Source organism: Rhinolophus sinicus, chromosome 13 (assembly GCF_057876585.1).
Source record: "Rhinolophus sinicus isolate RSI-liver-muscle chromosome 13, RSI-T2T, whole genome shotgun sequence".
Lineage (NCBI taxonomy): Eukaryota > Metazoa > Chordata > Mammalia > Chiroptera > Rhinolophidae > Rhinolophus > Rhinolophus sinicus.
Window position 1 is genome coordinate 36,953,809 of NC_142513.1, and position 21,192 is coordinate 36,975,000.

The 21,192-nt window shown below is 37.1% G+C and overlaps 1 protein-coding gene across 5 annotated transcripts in view; it reads right to left on the bottom strand.

The window, feature by feature from the left end:
- Positions 1 to 21,192, bottom strand: part of KIF16B (kinesin family member 16B) — a 294,883-nt gene that overhangs the window by 47,346 nt on the left and 226,345 nt on the right. For all 5 annotated transcript variants that reach the window (XR_002136070.3, XR_016018232.1, XM_019714654.3 and 2 more), the window contains one exon: positions 12,585 to 12,674. Coding sequence is in view for 3 of the 5 variants with exons in the window: in XM_019714654.3 (XP_019570213.3) it covers positions 12,585 to 12,674 (90 nt within the window). In the remaining 2 variants the exon portion in view is untranslated. The remainder of the gene's footprint in view (positions 1 to 12,584; positions 12,675 to 21,192) is intronic.

Here is a 21,192-nt window from a genome sequence, read left to right on the forward strand (position 1 = left end):
CAAAGAGCACAGGGGAAACTGAATAAATATCCAGTGGAGAAACCTGAGCCAGGTGATCAAGGCCAGTATCAACAGTGATAAGTCATACTGATACTCCATGTATCCTTTATATGATGTGATAAGAATAGCACTTTATTTACTTCTGTGGTTTTCCTCCTTGAAACCCATGACTCTAATCTTATCACAAGAAAAACATCACATAAATCGCTACTGGGGACATTTTATAAAATACCTGACCATCATTTCTCAAAACTGTCAAGGTCATCAAAAACAAGGAAAGCATGAGAAACTGTCACAGCCAAGAGGAACCTAAGGAGACATAACAACTAAATGTAATGCGGTATCCTGGATGGGATCCTGGAACAAAGGACATTAGGGAAAAACTAAGGAAATCTCAAAAATATACTTTACTTACTAATATATCAATATTGGTTCACAATAATGCTGCAAACGCTGTGACAAATATACTATAGAATATAAATTATTAAAAATAGAGGAAACTGGGTATGGGGTATATGAAAACTCTCTGAGCTAACTTCACATTTTTTTTCTGTAAATGTAAAACTATACAAATAGAACTCCTGGTTTCTGATCCGATACTTAAGGAGCTCAGAAGCCATCATTCCTGTCTTCATGACAAAAAAAAAAAATGCTGAACAAACTGAAATTCAACAACTCTTCTTAGATCCATCAAAGAGTTGAGGTCACAGGGCAAACTACTGTCCCAAAATCAGAGAGACAGACAGAGAGAGAGAGAATCACAGCTTCGCCAGCATGGAAGCCCGAAGCTGGAATCAGTATCGGTTGGAAGACTAGGAAGACTTTAAATTGCACTTGATGAACTACTGGAGGCTTAGTGTAGACGAGCACGACAGTTAAAAGCTTGGGGTTTGGGGGTAATGTGGGGGTGGTCTCCACACTTTCCTGAGTTTTACCTCCAGGAGTTCCGTCTGTTTCTCACTGTGAAGATGGGAGAAAAATCCCCTCAGTTCTGGCAGGAGGAGAAAGGAACCGTTCTGAAATATACCCAGAGCTCTCTGTTCCCCTTAACAAGGTCTGCCCTCAAAGGAAACTCTTGTACCAAAACCTAACCACCTTGGGTTTTACCAAAGTCTGATCTACCTGAGGGAAGGGAAATGTCCCACTCAGGCTCACTAAAAGACTGAGACTCAATTGTTTGTCTACAGAGCACTTCACCTCCCCCCACACCCCACCACCACCTCACTAGGGTTCCTGTATAACAGCTAAAAGAACAGCAAGCCTCAGGCTCTATTTAAGAAGTATCTAGGAAAACCCCAAAACAAAGGAGACCAAAACAAAAGCACTAGAGGAAATTTTAGCCTCTGACACCATACCTACAGCAAACAGCAAACACAGCTTGTATTCTAGCCAGGTAAACATAACAACTCATACTAAAGACCTATATACCTCAATTCCTTTCACCCAATACATCATGTCCAGCTTTCAACAATAAATTATAAGGCATGCTGAAAGGCAAAAAAATACAATCTAAAACTATTCTAAAATGAACAAACTTGATTGAAAAAAGGAAAATCAATACCACCACACGGTCCACCCCATCACTCCCCTCGATCTACTAAAAAAAATTAAGCCAAAAGAACACAAGGATAAAAAAGGAAGAAACAAAAACAGTATTGGAATGAAAATCCCAGAAGGAACACAAGCAGAATGAACACAATGAAAACACAGATTAGCATAAAGTATACAATGTACAGAAAATAACAATGCAAAATGAAATGTGCTAAGAAAAAGAAAATGTGACCCAAGATGTTTATAACTAGCCAACGTGTTTTTCAAGTGTGTAGGCAACAGACAGAAATTCTCACACAGGTAAGAACACAAATAAAACACATCAAGATGCAACTTTCAAAAGCATCGTGGATGACCAAAAAACCCAACAAAGAGACAGCATAACATAGTGATCTCAAGAATGAAGAAGCCATGGCAAAGTAAATACTGCCTCTATTTAAATTTACAACTAAGATGGAATTATGTATAATTTATGCATATAAGAATGTGAATGTTATGTATCTTGACAATGTAAATATAAAATAGTATCATTTAATAATTTGGGAGATGGGAGTAAACAAAGTGTGCTAATATTACGTTGTGAGAATAGTCAATTTATCATTTATAAAACGGAAATATAATTGATAATTTATAAAACCATATTCGAAAACAAGCAACTAAAATTTTAAGGTTTTTTATAATCTTTTTTCTTAAAGTCATGTATTTTAGAAAACATAGCTTGTGGTGAAGAAACACTTAATTTGAAGTTCAACAATTTCTTCAGTTTTACTGTTTTATTTCACTTCTGTTACATTCAAGTAAAATTAAATTTACTTTTTTTGTAATTAAAAATAGCATATCTAGAATGAACACAATGTTATAGTTATTTCATTCTTTCTTCCTATTATTTTTCTCATTTAATTTTTTTTATCAATCTACATATCCATCCTTCTACATGTGCCTATTCACTTAAGAACTTAAAATAATGTCCATTAAATGGTAACCTTAATTACATTTAGAGAATGATTTTGGGTAATCTGTTGCTTTCTTGTATTATGTGTAATTTTTATAAATGAGTATGCATCACTTTTGAAACAATAAAAAAGTGATTCTTCTTTTTACAAATTTAATGGAACAGTTAAATTAACACCATATGTCTTTTTTATTTTAATAACCTGGGATATGGAGCAATCAGATTTCAAGTCGCAGCTCAGCAAAGAGCTGGTTGTATAATCTTGAACAATAAATACAACCTCTCTAATATCTAGTTTTGTCATCTGTTAAAATGAAGTTGAACTAAGGTGTTTAAGTTTTCTTTCAGCTCTGAAATTCTATAACTTGGGTACTGATGATTAAAATCTCGCTATGCTGAATTAGAAGTAGCACTTCAGATATCATGGAGATATTTTACCTATTATCTTGGCTATATTGCTTTTGAGGAGTGTAACTTACTTCCTGTAAAATCTTTGTAGCATGCTTATTCGAAGTAAGGCAAAAATGTATAGAGGGAAAACAGAGCCCAATATAACAATGAAACATTAACTTTCAAGAGGCTGTAGAATAGAAAAAGGACAAACACAAATGGGAATGCAGTATACATGAGAAAACCCTTCAAATGATATCTTTTCCTGCTATAGCCATTATCTTTACAGCAGGAGTGGGAAATGATGCAAAGATATTTGAGCTCTTATGGGAAAACTACATTAAAATTAAAAAATATGACTGAGGTCAAATAAATTGGATATTTGTGGGAGACAAGATAGGCCCAGAGAACACTGGAAGAAAATTTAACAAAAGCCCATGGTCTACTTTCTATAATTATGAAATTTGATTTTGCAGACTAAAACATAGAAAACAAACGAATGAGGATTAAAATAGCACATTTTTGGCCTAAGAAAAACATAATGACAAGCTTGTTCTGCAAATCAGTAAATAAAACACATTCTGAAAACAAAAGAACAGAAATAATAGCCATTAGAAAAATGAAATCAATAATTTTGAGGCTACTGATTTCCAATGAAATATATTTTTCATTGCCTGAGAAATCTAAAAACCCAAATTATTAACTTAATTTTGAGTATTCAATCAATAAGCCTCTAATTTTTAGGTTGAACAATAGATCTATATGAAGAATTATCAACAGATGAGAGAATTAGTAGTTGCTCCTAACTAGCACAGTCATTTTACAGAATAATTTGTGAATCTCAGTTATGGGAAAATGAAAGCAATGAGTATCCATCCATTCATTCACCAAATTAGCTAGCTATATGTGTATTAGAAATATAGTCAGCATTCTCTGTTGCTTTGCAATATTTCTTAATTATCTTAATGATCTCAGAGTGAAATTGTCATCTACAAGTTGGTTTTTCCCTTCCTGATTCTCAGTGAATGACACAGCCCAATTATCTTCTGAGAACCATCATGCTCAAATACCGATTTCAATGTTTATTACATTATAATAAGATAGGTCAGCCAGTCTGCTGCCATCAAAAAATATAAATTAATTGCAGTGGAAATGTTTGCTTTTATTAGAAGCCTTTCTCTCTTGGCCAAGTCCACTTTTTAGGTTAGACAGGCCCCATATTAAGTCCAGGTGGTCATAGAGGCAACACGACTGCATAGGTTTTGATAAATAGCATCATTATTCCTTTGGATATAAATAATGACAGACCTCATATAGAAAAGAAATAAAAATAGCAATAAAAAGTCTTGCCTGTCTTTTATGATTTTATAACAATTAAGCAGCTAAAACTGGATTACAAATCACTGAAAGAAAACTGAGAACAACTAATAAAGTATAGAATCTTTACTAATGAAAACATTTGACTTCTGTTACCATCTAACAAAAGTGTACTTTATTATCATTCCTCATTTACAAGGCATTTTCTTTACTTATGTAATACTTGGCTACCTAACTAGTACCCAATTTTTAAAGAGTAGAGGGAAAAATTCTCCACGGAACTCCAATTGGTCAAATCTGCTATAACCTATCTTTTGCAAGTAGAAGTACCTACATGATAACTGGCAGCATTTTAAACATCCACACCCCACAAGTTTGTGGCTGTAAATTTCAGCCACTCTAGCTTCTGAGAAATGCAAATAATAAAAACTCATTAAAGGACAGCCATAATTCTCACAGCTGACTAGATGGAAGCACTTCTGACTACTCAAAATTAATAGCAGCTCCCAAAGCCTTAGAAGAACAGCTGTCACTGAGAAATACACTGACAAATAAGCGACTCTCCAAATTTGATTTGTTAGAGGCATGAAGCAGCAAGTCTTCAGGACAAATTAGGTGGATTATACCTTAGGAGGTATACCTTTATACCTCCGGTATGATAACTTGAGCATACCACACAATACTTATGAACACCTACTGGAGGCCTAGTCCAGAGCTTGGCACATACTAGACTCTTATTAAATATCTGCTGAATGAATAAGCAAGGCTGAATTCTTTGCTAGTGGTCCATGTGGAGCAGCCAGCAACTACAACTAGGTCAGACCATTAACAGAAGCTGCTATCCTTTTGTTACTGAAATGCTACTGTTTTCCCCCGAAAACAAGACCTAGCCGGACCATCAGCTCTAATGAATCTTTTGGAGCAAAAATTAATATAAGACCGAGTATTATATTATATTATATTATACTCGGTCTTATATCAGACCCGGTATTATTATATTAATATTATATTTATATTATATTATATTATACTATATTATTATGTTATATTATAATTGTACCAGGTCTTATATTAAAATAAGACTGGGTCTTATATTAATTTTTGCTCCAAAAGACACATTAGAGCTGATGGTCCGGCTAGGTCTTATTTTCAGGGAAACACAGTAGAACTTGGAGTTATGACAGGTATAAAACCGCAGTTGGAAATATAGTTAAGATCGCACTGACCTAATTTCATTTGGTATAAAGATTGTAACTTCTCCACATAAAATCTCACTCCTCCCAAAACCAGGGTCAATTTTATTTAGGCATGAGCCAGTGAAGAGATTGGAAGACATTCATATATGTCGTCACAATTTTTAAAAGTGAGAAAATTTCAGATCTGTGAGAATTTAATATCACATTTTTAAGAATAATTATGAAAATGAACTAATTCAAATGTCTGTATGTCCCATCTTATACTATGATGTTAATTGTCTCTTTTAGATACTGAGACATGACAGGAACCTGTCATTGTCATGACACTCAATAGAAAGAACCCAATACCTAGTTATCATCCATGGAGTTTTGCTATTCAGCAGATTTTTACAGGAAACAGATTTTCTTCTCTTTGGTCTAACTCGGAGCACTCTGAATAGTCCCCCTTCTTGAGTGAAGTCATGGACATGGAATGGACAGGGAGACTTAGGACACAGAAGGAGGACCAGGGCTTAGGAGACATGAACCTTGCATTTGGCCTAAGTCTTGATGTGACTTTGAACAGAACTCTCTAGGTATTCGATTCCTCATCTCCTAAACAAATAAATGGACTACACAATCTTTAAGCACTTATGTTTAGGGTTTCCAGGCAGAAATTCCTTCCCACCCATTCTCGGGAATTTTTTTCACTTTCCTGTTCCCGAATCCCGAGAAAAGTTGGTTGGAAAAATCGGGAAAATCGGCTCCTTGAACCCAGTAAACCCACAACGGGAAATAAATGTACTACTCACAATGTATCTCTTAGACATTTTTCCTATTTATCTGTACCTAAAGTTACATTGTGTTACTATGTTACATGCCACCAGACATGCATGTGCGACACCAGAATCAGATATCAAATGACCAGCTAATTTTAGCTCTTGTAAATTAAGCATATTTGATCATGGAGAACAGAAAACAGTTTGTATTTACACAGAGAAATATTTATTTTCACAGCCCAGGATTTGACTGCAAAATCATCTTCAGGTGAATAACTAAGGAAATCTAAGGTAGTCAAATCCTGGGTTATGAAAATAAATATTTCTCTGTGTAAATACAAACTGTTTTCTGTTCTCCATAATCAATCGTTTCCACAAGTGACGGCCGATACTACCAACCACATTCGATCAGTTTGTTTACGGCTGACGATTGTGATGTATGTGAGTGTTCTTGGCTCTCTCAGCTACTGTGGGTAAGTCAGTCTATTTAAAAACAACTTGCACTGCTAATATTTTATTCCAATATTACAATAATTTCCAATCTCATATCATAATGTTTTGTGGCACTTTTTAGCTATAAATATTTGCTGAACAATATAGGTCTTTCTTAATTTTTTCTTAATGCCTTTAAAGGCAATAAAATTTAATTTGGTTAAATGTAGAAATAGAGATCTTGTGTCTCTCACAAAGTACTTGAGTAACGTTAGTGGTCTATGTGAAATGGAAGAGGATGAATGTTTTGCCTTGTCAAATAAGAATGAAATTGCACGATTGGCAAAGCCATTAATGGAAAGACTTTTTAAAGGAACATTTACAGCAGAAGTTCCAAGAGAAGAAATAAAGGATGTCCTTACAGAGAGTTCTGCCATTAAATCAGAATCTGATCTGAAGTGCGAATTGACTAAAGCAATATCAACTTTGACATCAGAGTCTAGCCTTATGCATGCAGACAAAATATTTGCTTCTCTAAGGAAGGAAATGAGCTTACATGAAGCAACGCATTCTCTCACTCCCAACTTGAATATGCTTTTAGATGCACTCATAACAATTCGACCGACATCTACAGAAAATGAAAGAAATTTTTCCATATCAAGCATATTTGTTACAAAGCGAAGATCATGACTGTATGATCAGGCAATTGATGCTCTATGTTTCTAAGGTTTCATTTTAAAAAGGACAAATAAAAACTAGTTTTAGTATTTTTTAAATTTTCAAACGAGTAATATTTGCTTTCGTCTTCTGTTAATGTTTAATTAAATAAATAAAATATTTAAACGAGACTGGGAATGTTAACACAGTGTGTGATAATGTAAAAACTCACTGTATACTATAAGGTTTGGTTAAACAAAGTTTGTATTAATTACATTGCTTATATTTTGAGAAAACCTGAAATAAATAGAAACCTATCCTAAATGATACTGTAGTGACTACTGTTTAGCGCTCAGGGCAAGAGATGCACTAGTCATGAAATTCCGGTCGACCTCCATTTAGGAAATTTTACTTATTCAAGTTTCACGTCGACCTTTTACATATAGGAGTGTCCTGAAACCTCTGAAAGACTGCGCCCGGGGCCTCGAACCCCAGTTGCCTCACCTTCTCTACAGCTTTTCTGTTTATTAACATTTACTGTTACAGCCATTACTACAGATGATCAATGACAATTTAATTAAAAAGATTATTTCGGGAATTCTGGAGAATTCTCGGGAAATACAATTTCCTGTTCTTGATTCCCAAAGGTTCCAATGTGTCAGGAATTTGGAAATCCTACTTATGTTTCATCATGTGCATATGGTTCTAACTCACTGCTATTGAAGTTCCCTTGCTGGTTGCAGAGGCAGCTTCATACAAATCTATGTTCCAGTCTTGGTGATCAAAGAGACAATCAACATGTTTTCATTGTGTAGGTTTAAAATAGCCTGTCATTAATTTTGACAAGGCTACTTGTCACTTGAAATCACCTTTTATGTTTGGTGATATACAGTAATGAAAAATCAGTGAATGCTCCCAAAATGGGTACAAAAGAAACAACAGGCAGTATCTTAACCAGTGATCCACAGAACATCATTTAGGGGATACTTTTCCCCCAACTACACACTCTCAGGCCCCATTTTAGAGGTACTAAATTAGAATTTCATAGTTAGGGGCCTGAGTCCTGATATCTTGGAAAAGCTCCCCAGCTAATTCCTATGCCTTCTGCACCCTCTCACCCTCCCACCCCGCCACGCTTGAAAGCAGAGATTTAAATACTGTTTATCTATCAGGTGGAAAGAATGGTCTGACACAAATCCAACAGTGAGATACCTAGGTATCTGATAACGTACCAGGTCAGGAAGACAGCAGCATTCCATTTTTGCCTACATAGCTGTTTGCTATTTAAAAATTCAAGAAGGCTGAGGGCTTAAAGCAGCTGAATTTATCTAAGGCTTACTGATGTTCCCCGTGGCTATGGTTGGTAGCATCATACTTTGGGTGGTGAGTAGATTTGAAATTTTTATATTAAATTTGGAATGCAGGTTACAAACTTGTTTTAAATGCATTTCAGTGATGAATGGTAAACAGCTGTCCAAGACAAATATAAGGCCAATAGCCACTTTCTTTTCTTTTCTTTTTTTTTTTTTTTTTTTTTTGGTGCTGCTTTGGGGAAATTACTTGGAAAATAAAGAAGATGAGAAACGGTTCTATCAGCACACACTGCAAGTCCATATAAAATTAAACAACTTCTTGCCTAATCGCGTTTCTTCCATCCCGTTGGTATTTACTGGGCATTGAAAGACAACAGTTGCTCAAACATCGCAATCTTTCATGATTTACTGGAAGGCTCCCCTTCAGCTCTGCAGAGAGAAGGGAGCCCCTTTGGGGATGCGGCTGATGGAGCCTGATCCTGTTTGCAACTCGGGGATTCTAATGACTCACTGTAATAACTCAGTTATGATCAGAGAGGCAGCATGGCCTGCTCCACATAACTTATGCGGTCACCATGCAAAGGAATTAAGAGTTACCTTAGCACTTATTTTGATTGCACATTTTAATACACAAAATATCCTATTTTCATGGTTCATCCTCTTGCCTCCAGGCAGGACAACACAAACCTGCTTCAGAATAACTCTTAGCCAAAATGATAAAAGGACCCTCAATGATGGATTCCAATGCTTAACTGCTTTCACTGTGAGATGATTCTCCAAAGAGATAAGGTGCCTATTAGACTCTAGCAACTGGAAAGGGGGACTCCTTGTTAAACGTACTAAAATAAAGTCCTCTAAAAATCAGACAAACGTCGACATCTCGGAAGCTCCCGGAGGGGGCGGCTCACTCAGTGACCCTCTGATTTTGCAGCCCCATGTCCTCCTACTTAATTAAATACATTCAGAGCCCACTAGACAATTATCCAAAAGGAGGGGAGAGGAAGAGGGAACACAAGATCTTCACTATTCATTCTGGTGGTTGAAGAAGATGTGGTTTTAGAAAAGTGTTTTTTTTCCAGCGTTTTGATGAGCTATGTTTTTGTCTTGATGGATTCTCAGACTGTGATCTGGATCCATAGGTAAACTTTATGGACACTAGACATAAACAGTAACTGCCTCTTCCATAGAGGAAAAAAGGAGGACACTGAAGCTTTGTTCCTGAGCAATAGCTTGACTGATATTTAAAAGGATTAAACTGATTTTAATAGAGTCAAAATAATACATAGTTTTCATATAGATAAAGACCGTGCAAATCGTTTGCATGATAAAATTTCAAAGACATGCGCTCTAGCAGATACTGCATAATAGTTCATAGTTGCTTTTAATAACATATTTTATCCAAGGCTCTCAAATTTTACAACTAGCTGTGGCATTATCATTTTACAGATGTGAAATTTGAAAACACAGGGTTTAGTATGATTAAGATGCCATACAAGGTCAATGAAGGGGAACAGAGAAGGAAAGCCAGAAGGACCTACTATTTTGCACAGTACATGTCAGTATATCAAGAGGACAAATTAAAAACAAAAGGGAAACCTATTTAGAATCCAGAAGGAAATGCTAAGGTTAAAGAAAATGAATAAATAAAAACAACAATTTTAGAAATTTTGAATAATGCAGCACCTCCAGTGAGAGCTCAGTCCACTCATATAATGACTCTGAAAACAGAATGAGCGTAACGCTTACATATGATCTAAGAGCACAAGCAGCCAATTGTTCCTTTTTAGTATTATACAGGGTATTTAGGGTTCTTTTTCTATTCTGAAATTTGTCACCATACAAAAATAATGAACTAATTTTTTCTTTGGTTTCTGCTTTTTCCCTTGCCCTCAATCTGCACTCCTCAGTTTCACGGGACCCAGTAACTTCTTGTCCTTTCAATTAAAAAAAAAAAACAAAAAAAAAAAACCCACTTTATTTCTCTTATAATAACCCTAAACTAAGTTCCTTCTATTTTCCTTCAGACACATGTGTTATATCTAATGATCAATGAGTCCTTCCTGTTTTAATTGGTTCACTACCCAAGTGTATATAAAGGATCCCTTAGGGGTCTCCAGTTGATATCATTCTCCTTAAGGAGACATTACAGTAAATAATTAAGCAAATAATTGTGAGTAAACAGGGGTATTAGAAGATATAGCTGAATGACGGTTACGGAACTCTTAAAACCTTTTCACTAATGGAGGTGAAGGCCCTTAGAGCTCTCAGCTTACCCAGTTTGTGTGTTCTTCCCTAATCTTGTTGTTGTTGTGTTGTTGTTGTTTTTTTTGTTGTTGTTTTGTAAATTAAGTCTTTAAGAACAGTTGAGCAATTACCAAATTTCTTCACAGAGAAAGTCTGCACAAGTGGATCAGAAAACATATAGATATCTTGAAGAATGTCCATAGGGAAGTAGTCACAGCAGCAAAAATCTAGAAACTACCCATACGTCCATCAAGAGGATTCTGGAAACCTGATAAGGTGATATGCCAACTTTGTTAACTAGGTACCATTGCTCACAGTAGAATGATAAATTGCTTGAAAATTGATCAACTGTTTGTAGACTACTGTCGGAAGACATAGCTTTAGGCTTCTCCAAGTGAGGTGACTTATAACCCAGCATGTTCCTTGTAGAGACTCTGGAAGTTCTGCCTGTGAAGTTGCTCCCAGAGATACTGGCTTCCTCAGTGCACAGCATGAGATGCCAGAGTGGTTCTTGCATCTGTCCCACGTGGATCTCATCTCCTTGCACCTAAGCTATTACTGGGAGAACAGCACCGGACAGCTGTGTGAATGGCTGTAGGCACTGCTAAGAAGCAGTGGTCACTGTCATATCCTTCCCCAGTCACCCAACCTAAGTATGGCCTATGAAAGCCCTATGAAGCTGAATGTCTATTGGACCCAAGAAGACCTACTGATGGCATTGCAAATGGCTACTTCTGAGGGTTAGATTCAGAGACACTTTCACATTCTATGTACGTATCTTTGAAAATTTTCAATCTTTTACCATAAACATGTAACTTATCATCTTAAAGAAAAAAGATTATTCAAAGAAAAGACTCTTTGGCTCTTGTCCACTACAGTATTACTAGAAACTAAAAAATATGCCTATATAGAATGGCACTGAACTGATGGCATTGAAAGATCAGATATGAAATAAATCATGGAATGAATATGTACATAATTCATATTTATGCATATATATGTATGTACATATGTATATAAAATCCTTGTAGTTTGTGTGCCTTTGTTTCAAGTACATATTTTTTTTCCATCTATTAATGTGGGAATTTTGCATGTTAATATGAATATCTGTATACTATTAAAGTACTGATATAGTAACTGAACCAGTTAATGAGCTGCATAGCTCATTTTAAAAATAAGTTGCTCAGTACATTTAATGTGTACACAATACTCCCACTTTTCATTTTCAATATTAATTTGGGAGATAAAGAATAAACTGTAGAAACAAACTTAACTTGACTTTGAAGCAGTTAGTTCTGGAACGAAAGTTTCTTGGGAACATTGAGCTATATAATTCATACCATTATTGAAGCTTCTTCAATTTTAAATAGAACACTATTTAATACTAGTCTTTTTATAGAGAAAGAAAGGGCAAATCTATACTGAGGAACTTATTGCTACTTCATTTTAATAGGTGTCACTCACAGTTGAGAAGTTGTAAGTTGATTAAAATATTTATTTAAAATTTATAAAATTTATGAAAAATAGTTCATTCACTGTCACTTTATTATCACTTTCAAAATTTTATGTTCAGAAATTGTGTAGAATTAAATTGTCTAGAATAAAAATGAAACAAAGGACACAAATTAAAAAGATACCTTCAACAGATGAGTAATTCAAATAAAACTTGGTGACACAAGCTAATAACCTAAAGGGGGGACACCAATAATGCAATCAATGCATTTACTTAATAAAAGAAATGTTCTTAATTGGAAATAATCATTTTATAACTTACCTCTGCATACTTTAACTTCAATGTTTTATGCATTTCTCGAAAACGACTGTAACGCCTGAATACAGTCCATGTTTCGTCTAGGACAGTAATCTATTAACCAGGAAAATCAAAATAAATCAGCATTAATTAGAGGAAAAAGTTACAAAAAATATTTTAAATAATTTACAAATTAACAAAAAGTGATTAGTATGCAAATTTTCTCCAGAATTGAAAACATTAATCTTGCTGCATAAATAAGACTTATAAATAATAATTGCTCTGTACTTAAGCATGCAGCTCCAGTTTCCAAACCTGGTTATAAGCAGCATGTGCCTATGTAAAGTCAGGGACAGACAGTTACCTCTTAATGGCTTATGAAAAGTATCCCTTAACCCCTCCACTTGGGTTGTAGAAAGAAAATCCAAAAGGATGACCATTCTGCCACAGCGATGTGCCCATACAAAATGTTGGTGCAGGTCACCAGATGCCACCACAATGGACAGGAGGGAAAAATAAATAAGAGAGAGAAAGGCAGAGAAAAGACAGTAAGAGGAGGAGGAAGGATAAGGACAGGAAAGAGGGGAAGGGGAAGGGAAAGAGGAAGAGGAAAAGGAAGAAGGAGGAGGAGGAGAAATGAGGGCAGAGTAGAAAAAGGAGAAAAAAATCTTTCTACATCAAAATGACTGTTAATATTAAAACACAATGTATTTTGCTTTATTTTAGAGAAAGAATTCTCAATCCAGCCGTTAACCTGCAGTTGCTATTAAATGAGCTGACTGGATGGAAAGTCTGGCATACATCAGCTCACATACTGACAAGCAGAAGATGGCAGACAATGGCAGCCTTTAGAATCACACCTAAAGTGTGGACTAATGAGTCTCAAATTCCTGTCTCAGTTCCCGTCTTTCTTCTGAGCTGCAGATCCAAGTACTGAACCTGTAGACATCTTTCTTTAGATGTCACATAGGAATCTCAAATTCAATGTGAACTAGACATACAGAGGTTGTCAAAAAAATGTATAGAAGTAGATACTTCGGTCAACATTGCTCAAGCAGTAGTTTGCCGTAATCAGAAGTGTCTGGACGCTGATGGTAACCACTCTGAACAGCTCTTGTAATTGCAGAAGTCAAACGTGACTTATATTCATCTTTTGTTATTGATATATATTGAGTATTACAATTTTAATAGTTTTTTTCCTTAAAATGTGTATACATTTCTTATATTCTTGCTAGAGAATATCTAGAGCTAGCGAAGAACTTAGTTCTCTGCTGGTGTTCCATCTCAGTGCATTCACCATCCTCCACCAAGCTATGCCTGAGAGAAGCTGAAGCCAACCTCATCCGCTCCTGCCCACTAACATGCCCACAGAAGAACAAGCAGTAGCTCCTGTTCTCCTTTTACTTCCGTAACATTTCGTAGAGCTCTATCCATCCATTCTTCATCGTCACTGCCATCTCACTCTAGGCTATCAGGTCTCACTCTGCCAGGGCCTCTCCCCATTATCTATATCACATTAACCCACTACATCCCTTCTCTGCACAATTGACAGGGAGCTTTTAAACACTTAAATTGGATATTCCACCTCCCCCAAAAGATCTTCCCTAGTAGCTTCATGCTGCTCCTAGGAAAAGACCCACCTTATCAACCTTAAAGACAGCAATTTTTAATTTTTAACCACTGCCTACAGGAACCTCACCTCAAGTCTCTCTCTCCCGAGGTGACTTCACTCGTGCTGCACTCCCTGAAGGCACATACTCCTTCCCACCTCAGAGCCTCTGCATGAGCCACGTGTCGGTATGGGAAATCTTATCCTGCACTTTAGAGAAATGCCCTTCTGGAGCACAATAATTCAAACTGATTTTCCTGCATGCAAACCATAGGGGATGAGCAGAAAAGGAGAAGCAACAGTGGGGGGCAATACACATGTAGGTCATTTTGGGGGGAGGAGCGAGTCTTGAGTCTTAGCCATTCTCTGGTTCATTCATTTCCCAAAGTGGCGAATGAGATGATTTGGGGAATATAAGGATGGACATTTGTATTTTCATCATTCTGGCTCTGTATTCATTAGTCACAATAACTGTTTAAATTGATAAGTTTCTTCTTATAAGTTAACTTTAAAAATATATTTCTATAGGAAAAAAAGGTAAGTATATTTATAAAAAATCATTAAGTAAAAATAGTACAGTGCTCTGCAGCTGTTAAAGCTGGTTATGCAAGTCTCTCAAGCTTTGGAAACACTGCTACTCAGCACCTAAGCTGGGGGAGCCTTTCTCTCTGGTACTCTCCTCAGCAGACCACTCTGAGGTACCCTGAGTAAGGCCAGCACAATCAGCAGGGGTGTGATGGCTTCCTCAGGGCAAGAGCAGAGCAATACGCTGCCTTGGCTGGACACAAACCAGGTGTCAAAGAGAACTGGAGCAGAAAAGGGCATGATGCTGCCTACTTGCCAGGAAAGCTCAGAAAATGAATGGAATCACACCCACAATCTGGGGGTAATAAGATGTAGGATGTCCATAGGTGAGACCATCCTATACTGGGACTTTGGATTCCAGAGAAAGTCACCCAAGAACCATAGGTTACCCTCATCCCCCAGATTCTAATGCCCATGGCTCCTCTTTCTCCTCCTGAAATCCTTCCACTGTACCTCTTGAACTCATGGTCAATCATGAGCAAAATCCCCTAGGTCCTCATCCTCTTCTGGGAACATGCCCTTCATCTCTGTTCTGAGAGCTGGCTCAGGAACCACTTCCCCTGCAGCCTTCTCATGTAGGGACTTTCTCCCCACTTTCTTCATGCCATTGTGCTGGGAGGTAAGTAGACATTCTTTTTCTTCAATCCAACTTCCAAACCTTTGTTCTTTTATCCTTTCTAAAATCCCTTCTCTGTGAAGCGCATGCCTTCAGGTCCTGCCACTCTACCCCTCTTTCCTGCAGGCATCAATTCACCTTAGTCATTTCCCCAATTCTTCAAAGGCTTTAGGTTCTGTTCACTGTCATCTGCTCCAACAGACTGTGGAACTATGGAACTCCTGCCATGAGTTTTGGTAATTTCATTAGCAACAGACAATCCCTCCAACACCCTGACCTCTTGTTCCTTGACCTCTGCCCTTGTTCCTTCCTCACTCTATTTGAAAACCATAGCAATCATCATAACCAGTGTATTCAACCTCAACTCTCTGTCCCACTCTTGAAATTCCCCGGACGAAGCTAAACCACAACCCTGGTTAAATCCAATTGTCTGCTTATTCCCAGCCTGCACCTTCCCAAGACAATGTGGCTGAAGAGAAACACACCACCAGATGGATTGGTCTCATTTTAAAGTCACTATCACCACCTTCAGGTCAGCCTCCTACCAGTCATATCACATTTCCCAAATCCATCCTCTTAGATAATAGTTACCTAAATAGTTTACTTCATCTTTCTCCTCCTCAAGCCTTCATCACCTCTTTCCCTGTCCTCACTCTCAGCTGATAACCTTAATTCCCATTTCACTGAGAAAACAGAAGCAATTAAAAACAAAAAATTCTACAAGCACCCTCAACCAAGTCTACTCATCTGCCACCATCTGCTCTGTACCTACCTCATCTTTTCCTTGTGTTACGAGGCACGGGATATGCATCAGTGCTCCTAGTTAAGGCAACCCCTGTTCTGAAATACTGGATCCCATCTCTCTTGACTTCTGAAGGATACTGTAATACACACATTTCTCTTCTCCTGTACCAACACATTCCCATTTTCTACTAGACTATTCCCAATAGCATTTAAACAGACTATTATTTCTCTCATTAAACTCCCGTCAATACCTGTAACTCCCTTTCCCTTCCAACTACCACTCCATTTCTATCCATCCCATAATTCAAAACTCCTTGAAAGAGTTTATTCTTGATGTCATCAATTTCTCTCCTCCCATTACTTCTTGAATCCACTCCAACCTACTCACCATTCCACGCAAACTTCTTTTACCCACTCTAGCAAGGTCATCAATAACCGCCATATTGCTAAATCCACTGGGTAACCGTGGTCTTGACCTTACTCTATTGGCAGCAGCTGACCACTCTTCCTTTTAACACTTTTTTTTCCCATTTGACTTACAGGTTGCTATATTGTCTTACATGAACTTTCTTTGCTGGGATTTCTCCTCATTTCTCTGACCTCTCAACATCAAAGTGCCCCAGGGCTTAGTCCTTGAATGTGTTTTATTTTCTACCTACACTCACTCCTTTGGTGATCTCATCCCATCTGATAGCTTAAATTTATATGCTGATGACTCCCTGGATGCTCACCTCTCTTCTGAACCCAGACTCATATATCCTACTGCCTACTTAACATGTCTGCTTACTTGGAAGTCTAATATGTATCTCAAAGTTAACATGGCTAAATTTACCAAAATTATTATCACCCAAACTTGCTCCCTCCCCACTTCTACATCTCAATAAATGACAATGCCATTCTTCTATGTGTTCAATCCAATGACTTTGGCATCATTTTGGATGTTCCTCTTTTGCTCGTACCACATCAAATCAGTCAGCAAATTTTTTCTGCCAAAGTCCAAAATATGAAAACCTGACCACTTCTCATTATCTCCACTGTTAACATCTTGCTCTAAGTGACCATCATCTGTTGCTCAGATTATTTTTAATGGCCTCCTAGTTGGTCTCCTTGCTTCTGTTTTGGTTCTCACTCCCCAATTTTCCCTTCATTTTTTTCTCAACATGGCTGTCAAAATGGTCTTGTTAAAAATTAAGTCAGATGAGGCCATTCTTTTGCTCAAATAGGACAAATTTCCAAGGTGGCCTTTTTTTATCCAGGGTACAAGTTCAAGTTAATTTATTGACCTACAAGGATCTCTATGATCTCTCTCCTTCCTGGCCTCATATCCAACCACTCTCTCCCTTGTTCACTCTCTCTTCCTTTCTTTGTCTAGAATACCTCAAACATGCTACACAGTAAGTATGGCCTCAAGGATTTTGTATGTGCTTTTCCTCTGTCTGTGTATGTGTGTATATCATTTTCACATGACTAGCTTCCTCACTTCTTTCAAGTCTTTGCTCAAATCATTTTCTCAGTGAAGCCTTTTTCTGGATATACCATCTAAAACTGTACCCCGGTGACCCCCATTCTCCATCTCCATATTACTTACTCCTCTATTTTTCTACTAAACAAAATAATTTTATTACCTAACATTATATATATATATATATATATATATATATATATATATATATATTTTTTTTTTTTTTTTTTTTTTTTTTTTTTTTTTTTTTTTCTCTCTTCCCCATTAGAATATAAACTCCAGAAGAGTGGGGATTTTTAGCTGGTTTTCATTGTACCTGAGAAGAGTACTTAACACATCACAGGCATCCTGAATGAAGAGTTTGGAAGATGGAGCCCCAAGATGGACTTGTCTTAAATGCACTCAGGCTGTTAGTGACAATGAATGAATAATGTCTTTTTTCATCTCTCAAGAAGGCCTCGGGGAAGCTGGTTAGCTCAGTTGGTTAGAACGTGGTGCTCTTAATAACAAAGTTACCAGTTCAATCCCCATATGGGCCACTGTGAGCTGCGCCCTCCACACCTACATTGAAACAACTGTGTGACATGGAGCTGATGGATCCTGGAAAAACACACTTAAAATAAATAAAAGTTAAAAAAAAAACAAAAGAAGAAGATCTCAAGCAAAACTAGGATAAGGTAAACTGGAAACCTAGCTTGTGGGGCTTTGGCATACATTTGCCGCTGCTACAGCTCATTAATGTTGAACCACTTTTTGAAATCTCTGATTAATGAAATGGCTACTCCAAACTTACCTCATGAATTTGTGTTTCATTCCTCTTTTTCAGAATAGTGTCTTTATAAGGAATGCCAATTTTTCTAACAACATGCACATACCTAACACTGGGGAGGACATGATATGACTAAGTGATTTCCTGGGCAGTAAATATCAAAGGCATTTGGGCACAAGGTGATAAGACAACAAAAAAGAAGATAAAATCCCTGAGAGAGCCCCAAAAGCATTCACTAACTTGCGTCTGCTTTCCTGACATCACCCTCATGGCTTATATTGGGACGTGGGATGCTACCATGGTGAGTGCATAAGTGGAAAGAGACAGAGAAAGATGGTCCAATGTGGAGAAGGCCATTCAAAGCTTCATACGAATATTACTTTGAATTGGGTTGAATGAGATCAAGAGGGATCTTTGCCCTTACTGTGTTACCCTGGTGTCTCCAGGAGCCTCACCATTAATGAAGAGACAGCAGACTCTGTAACCATTAACACTGTGTAACCGAAGTTCCCCAAAGTGTTTAACAATGGATATCATTATTAGTATATTCTGGGTAATGATTTATTTTATTGCCTCATACCTACCTTGATATTTTAATAAATTCATGTTAATAAACTCACAAACAGATCTCAGTGACTTCTGCCCTCAATGTTTCAGTCTACACTGTAAGCCAGTAGTTCTCTAAGTGTAATGCCTGACAGCAGCATCAGCTCCACTTGGGATCTTGTGCAAATTTTCAACATCTTACCTGCACTTACTTAATCAGAAACTCTGGAATGGGGCCCAGCAACCTGTGTCTTAACAAACCCTTCAGGGGATACTGACGCAGCTTAAAGTCTGTGCATCCTTGCTGTAAATCAGATATGGTCACCTCCCAAAACCTACTCACCCACCTCATCCCAAGGCCAAAGCTCTTAGCATGGCAGTCAGGGCCTTTTCCAGGCTGATCAAACAATAAACCTTTCTAACCCCAGGTCCCAGTAGATTAAAAATCTGATGCTTCAATTTGTCAACAAACAAATACGGCATATCTGTCGATCTTCTGAAGGGTCTTTTGAATGGCCTCAGTCATACACCCTGTTGTGTGATGAGAGCACATGCTCAGGCCCCCAGGAAGCATCCAAGCCACACTTCCTCCCTTGGCAGTGTTCCCACTCCTACCCCTTTCTCCCTGGAAGAATCAGTCCTTCCTCAATGATTTACCATGTAGGTCACACTTTGGTCACCCTACAAGATATTAAGCCTTTTAAGGAAATGAGCCTTTGGCAGTAAGTGAGGTAGAGGTGAAAGGACTCTTGTAGAGATAAACATTTATTGGGCTATCACTTAGGTGCCAGGTACTATACTAGATGCTGGTAGTTTTCTGAGAGACACAGTTAAGATTATCTTGATTTTTAAATCAGGTAAGGTTCCAAGCTTGACCCAAATCAATGAAAATGGAGAACAAGACCTGCTGTAATCTTGGCTCCAGTTCCTCTGTTCTGGTGGTTTGAGATTCATCTGAATCAGATTATTCGAATTAGTCACACAATAGTATGATTTTTTTTTTTAACTGCACTAAGATTATGGTGCATTCTCGATATTATTTGTAACACAAGTCTATAGTGAGGTACAAACAGATGTTTAAATTCTTCACCCTTGAGATTTTTACCTGAGTTCAGGTTAAACACAAGGATAACAAAATCTCAAGCTTCCTACTTTATATATAGAACATTTAAATCTCCCCCTTGTCTATCAAAATGTAAACAAGAGGAGGAAATGATGATTAAGGATGAAGATCATCAATGGTCATGACAGAAATGGCTGGCAAGTCAACCATAGGTGTCATCTCTCCATAGGAAATGGTCAAACCCCTTCTCTGTAATGGAGACAGCTTCACACCTAGAGCTGGAGAAATGGTGCATATGAAGTTTGGAAAAACTATACAGAAAAGGGATATATGTATTAAAGTCCTATTTTGCCCCAAATTAAAATTGGGCATGGGATGAGGGGTTGATGTGGAGAGCAGAGACAGAAGACCACTATGACAATAAATCAGATCAAAACACTAAATTATATTTTTTGATGTTGAGAATGTAGGGCATCATTACTGTGTAACTTTGACAAGCAGATTTCATTACTTCTCTCTCCTGAATGGTTCCGCTGATACAAATCTATCTTTTCTAGGCCATAAAATTATCAAGCACAACTTAAACACCATAAATATATCCAGAAGAAGTGCATTTACTTATAAACTATTCTCATTTGAATGTTTTCCACAAATTTATGTTATATATAATACATATCTTGTTGGCTTAAGGATTGTAGACTTTATTTTTTAAGATCCATCCTCAGTATATATTTGCTATGTGTAACGAAAATCAACAGTGTTTATCCAAAGAAAAATATTCTGGTTCCCATTTAAACAGTTACTTATAGAGTTCTCTTCAACATTTATTTTTTAACAATATTTGGAGAACCTATGTCAAGTATGTAAAAATAAATTTCCTTTTATTTAGTAACAGTTTGGAGGAAATGGTCTAATATCAACCTAGTATATACTAAAAGAGTCAGATTTTGCAAAATGTAATCTTATGAAGCAACATGACTATGAACATGTTTGAGGAAACATGAAACATTTTCCAAATGTTTAAATCTGTTTAGTAACATACATTAACGCAGTAGGTTTAATTAAAACCTCTTCAGACAACTGTTGCAAAAGAAACTAAATGCGAAGTGGTGAAAAAAGCCAACACTCCATTAATCACAGTGACATCCCATAGATATCACAGTGCCACTCACTGACTCCTGGCTCTGGTCAACCTCGAAGATCGCCAAATATTTCTGAGGGTAGACAACACCGGTGCT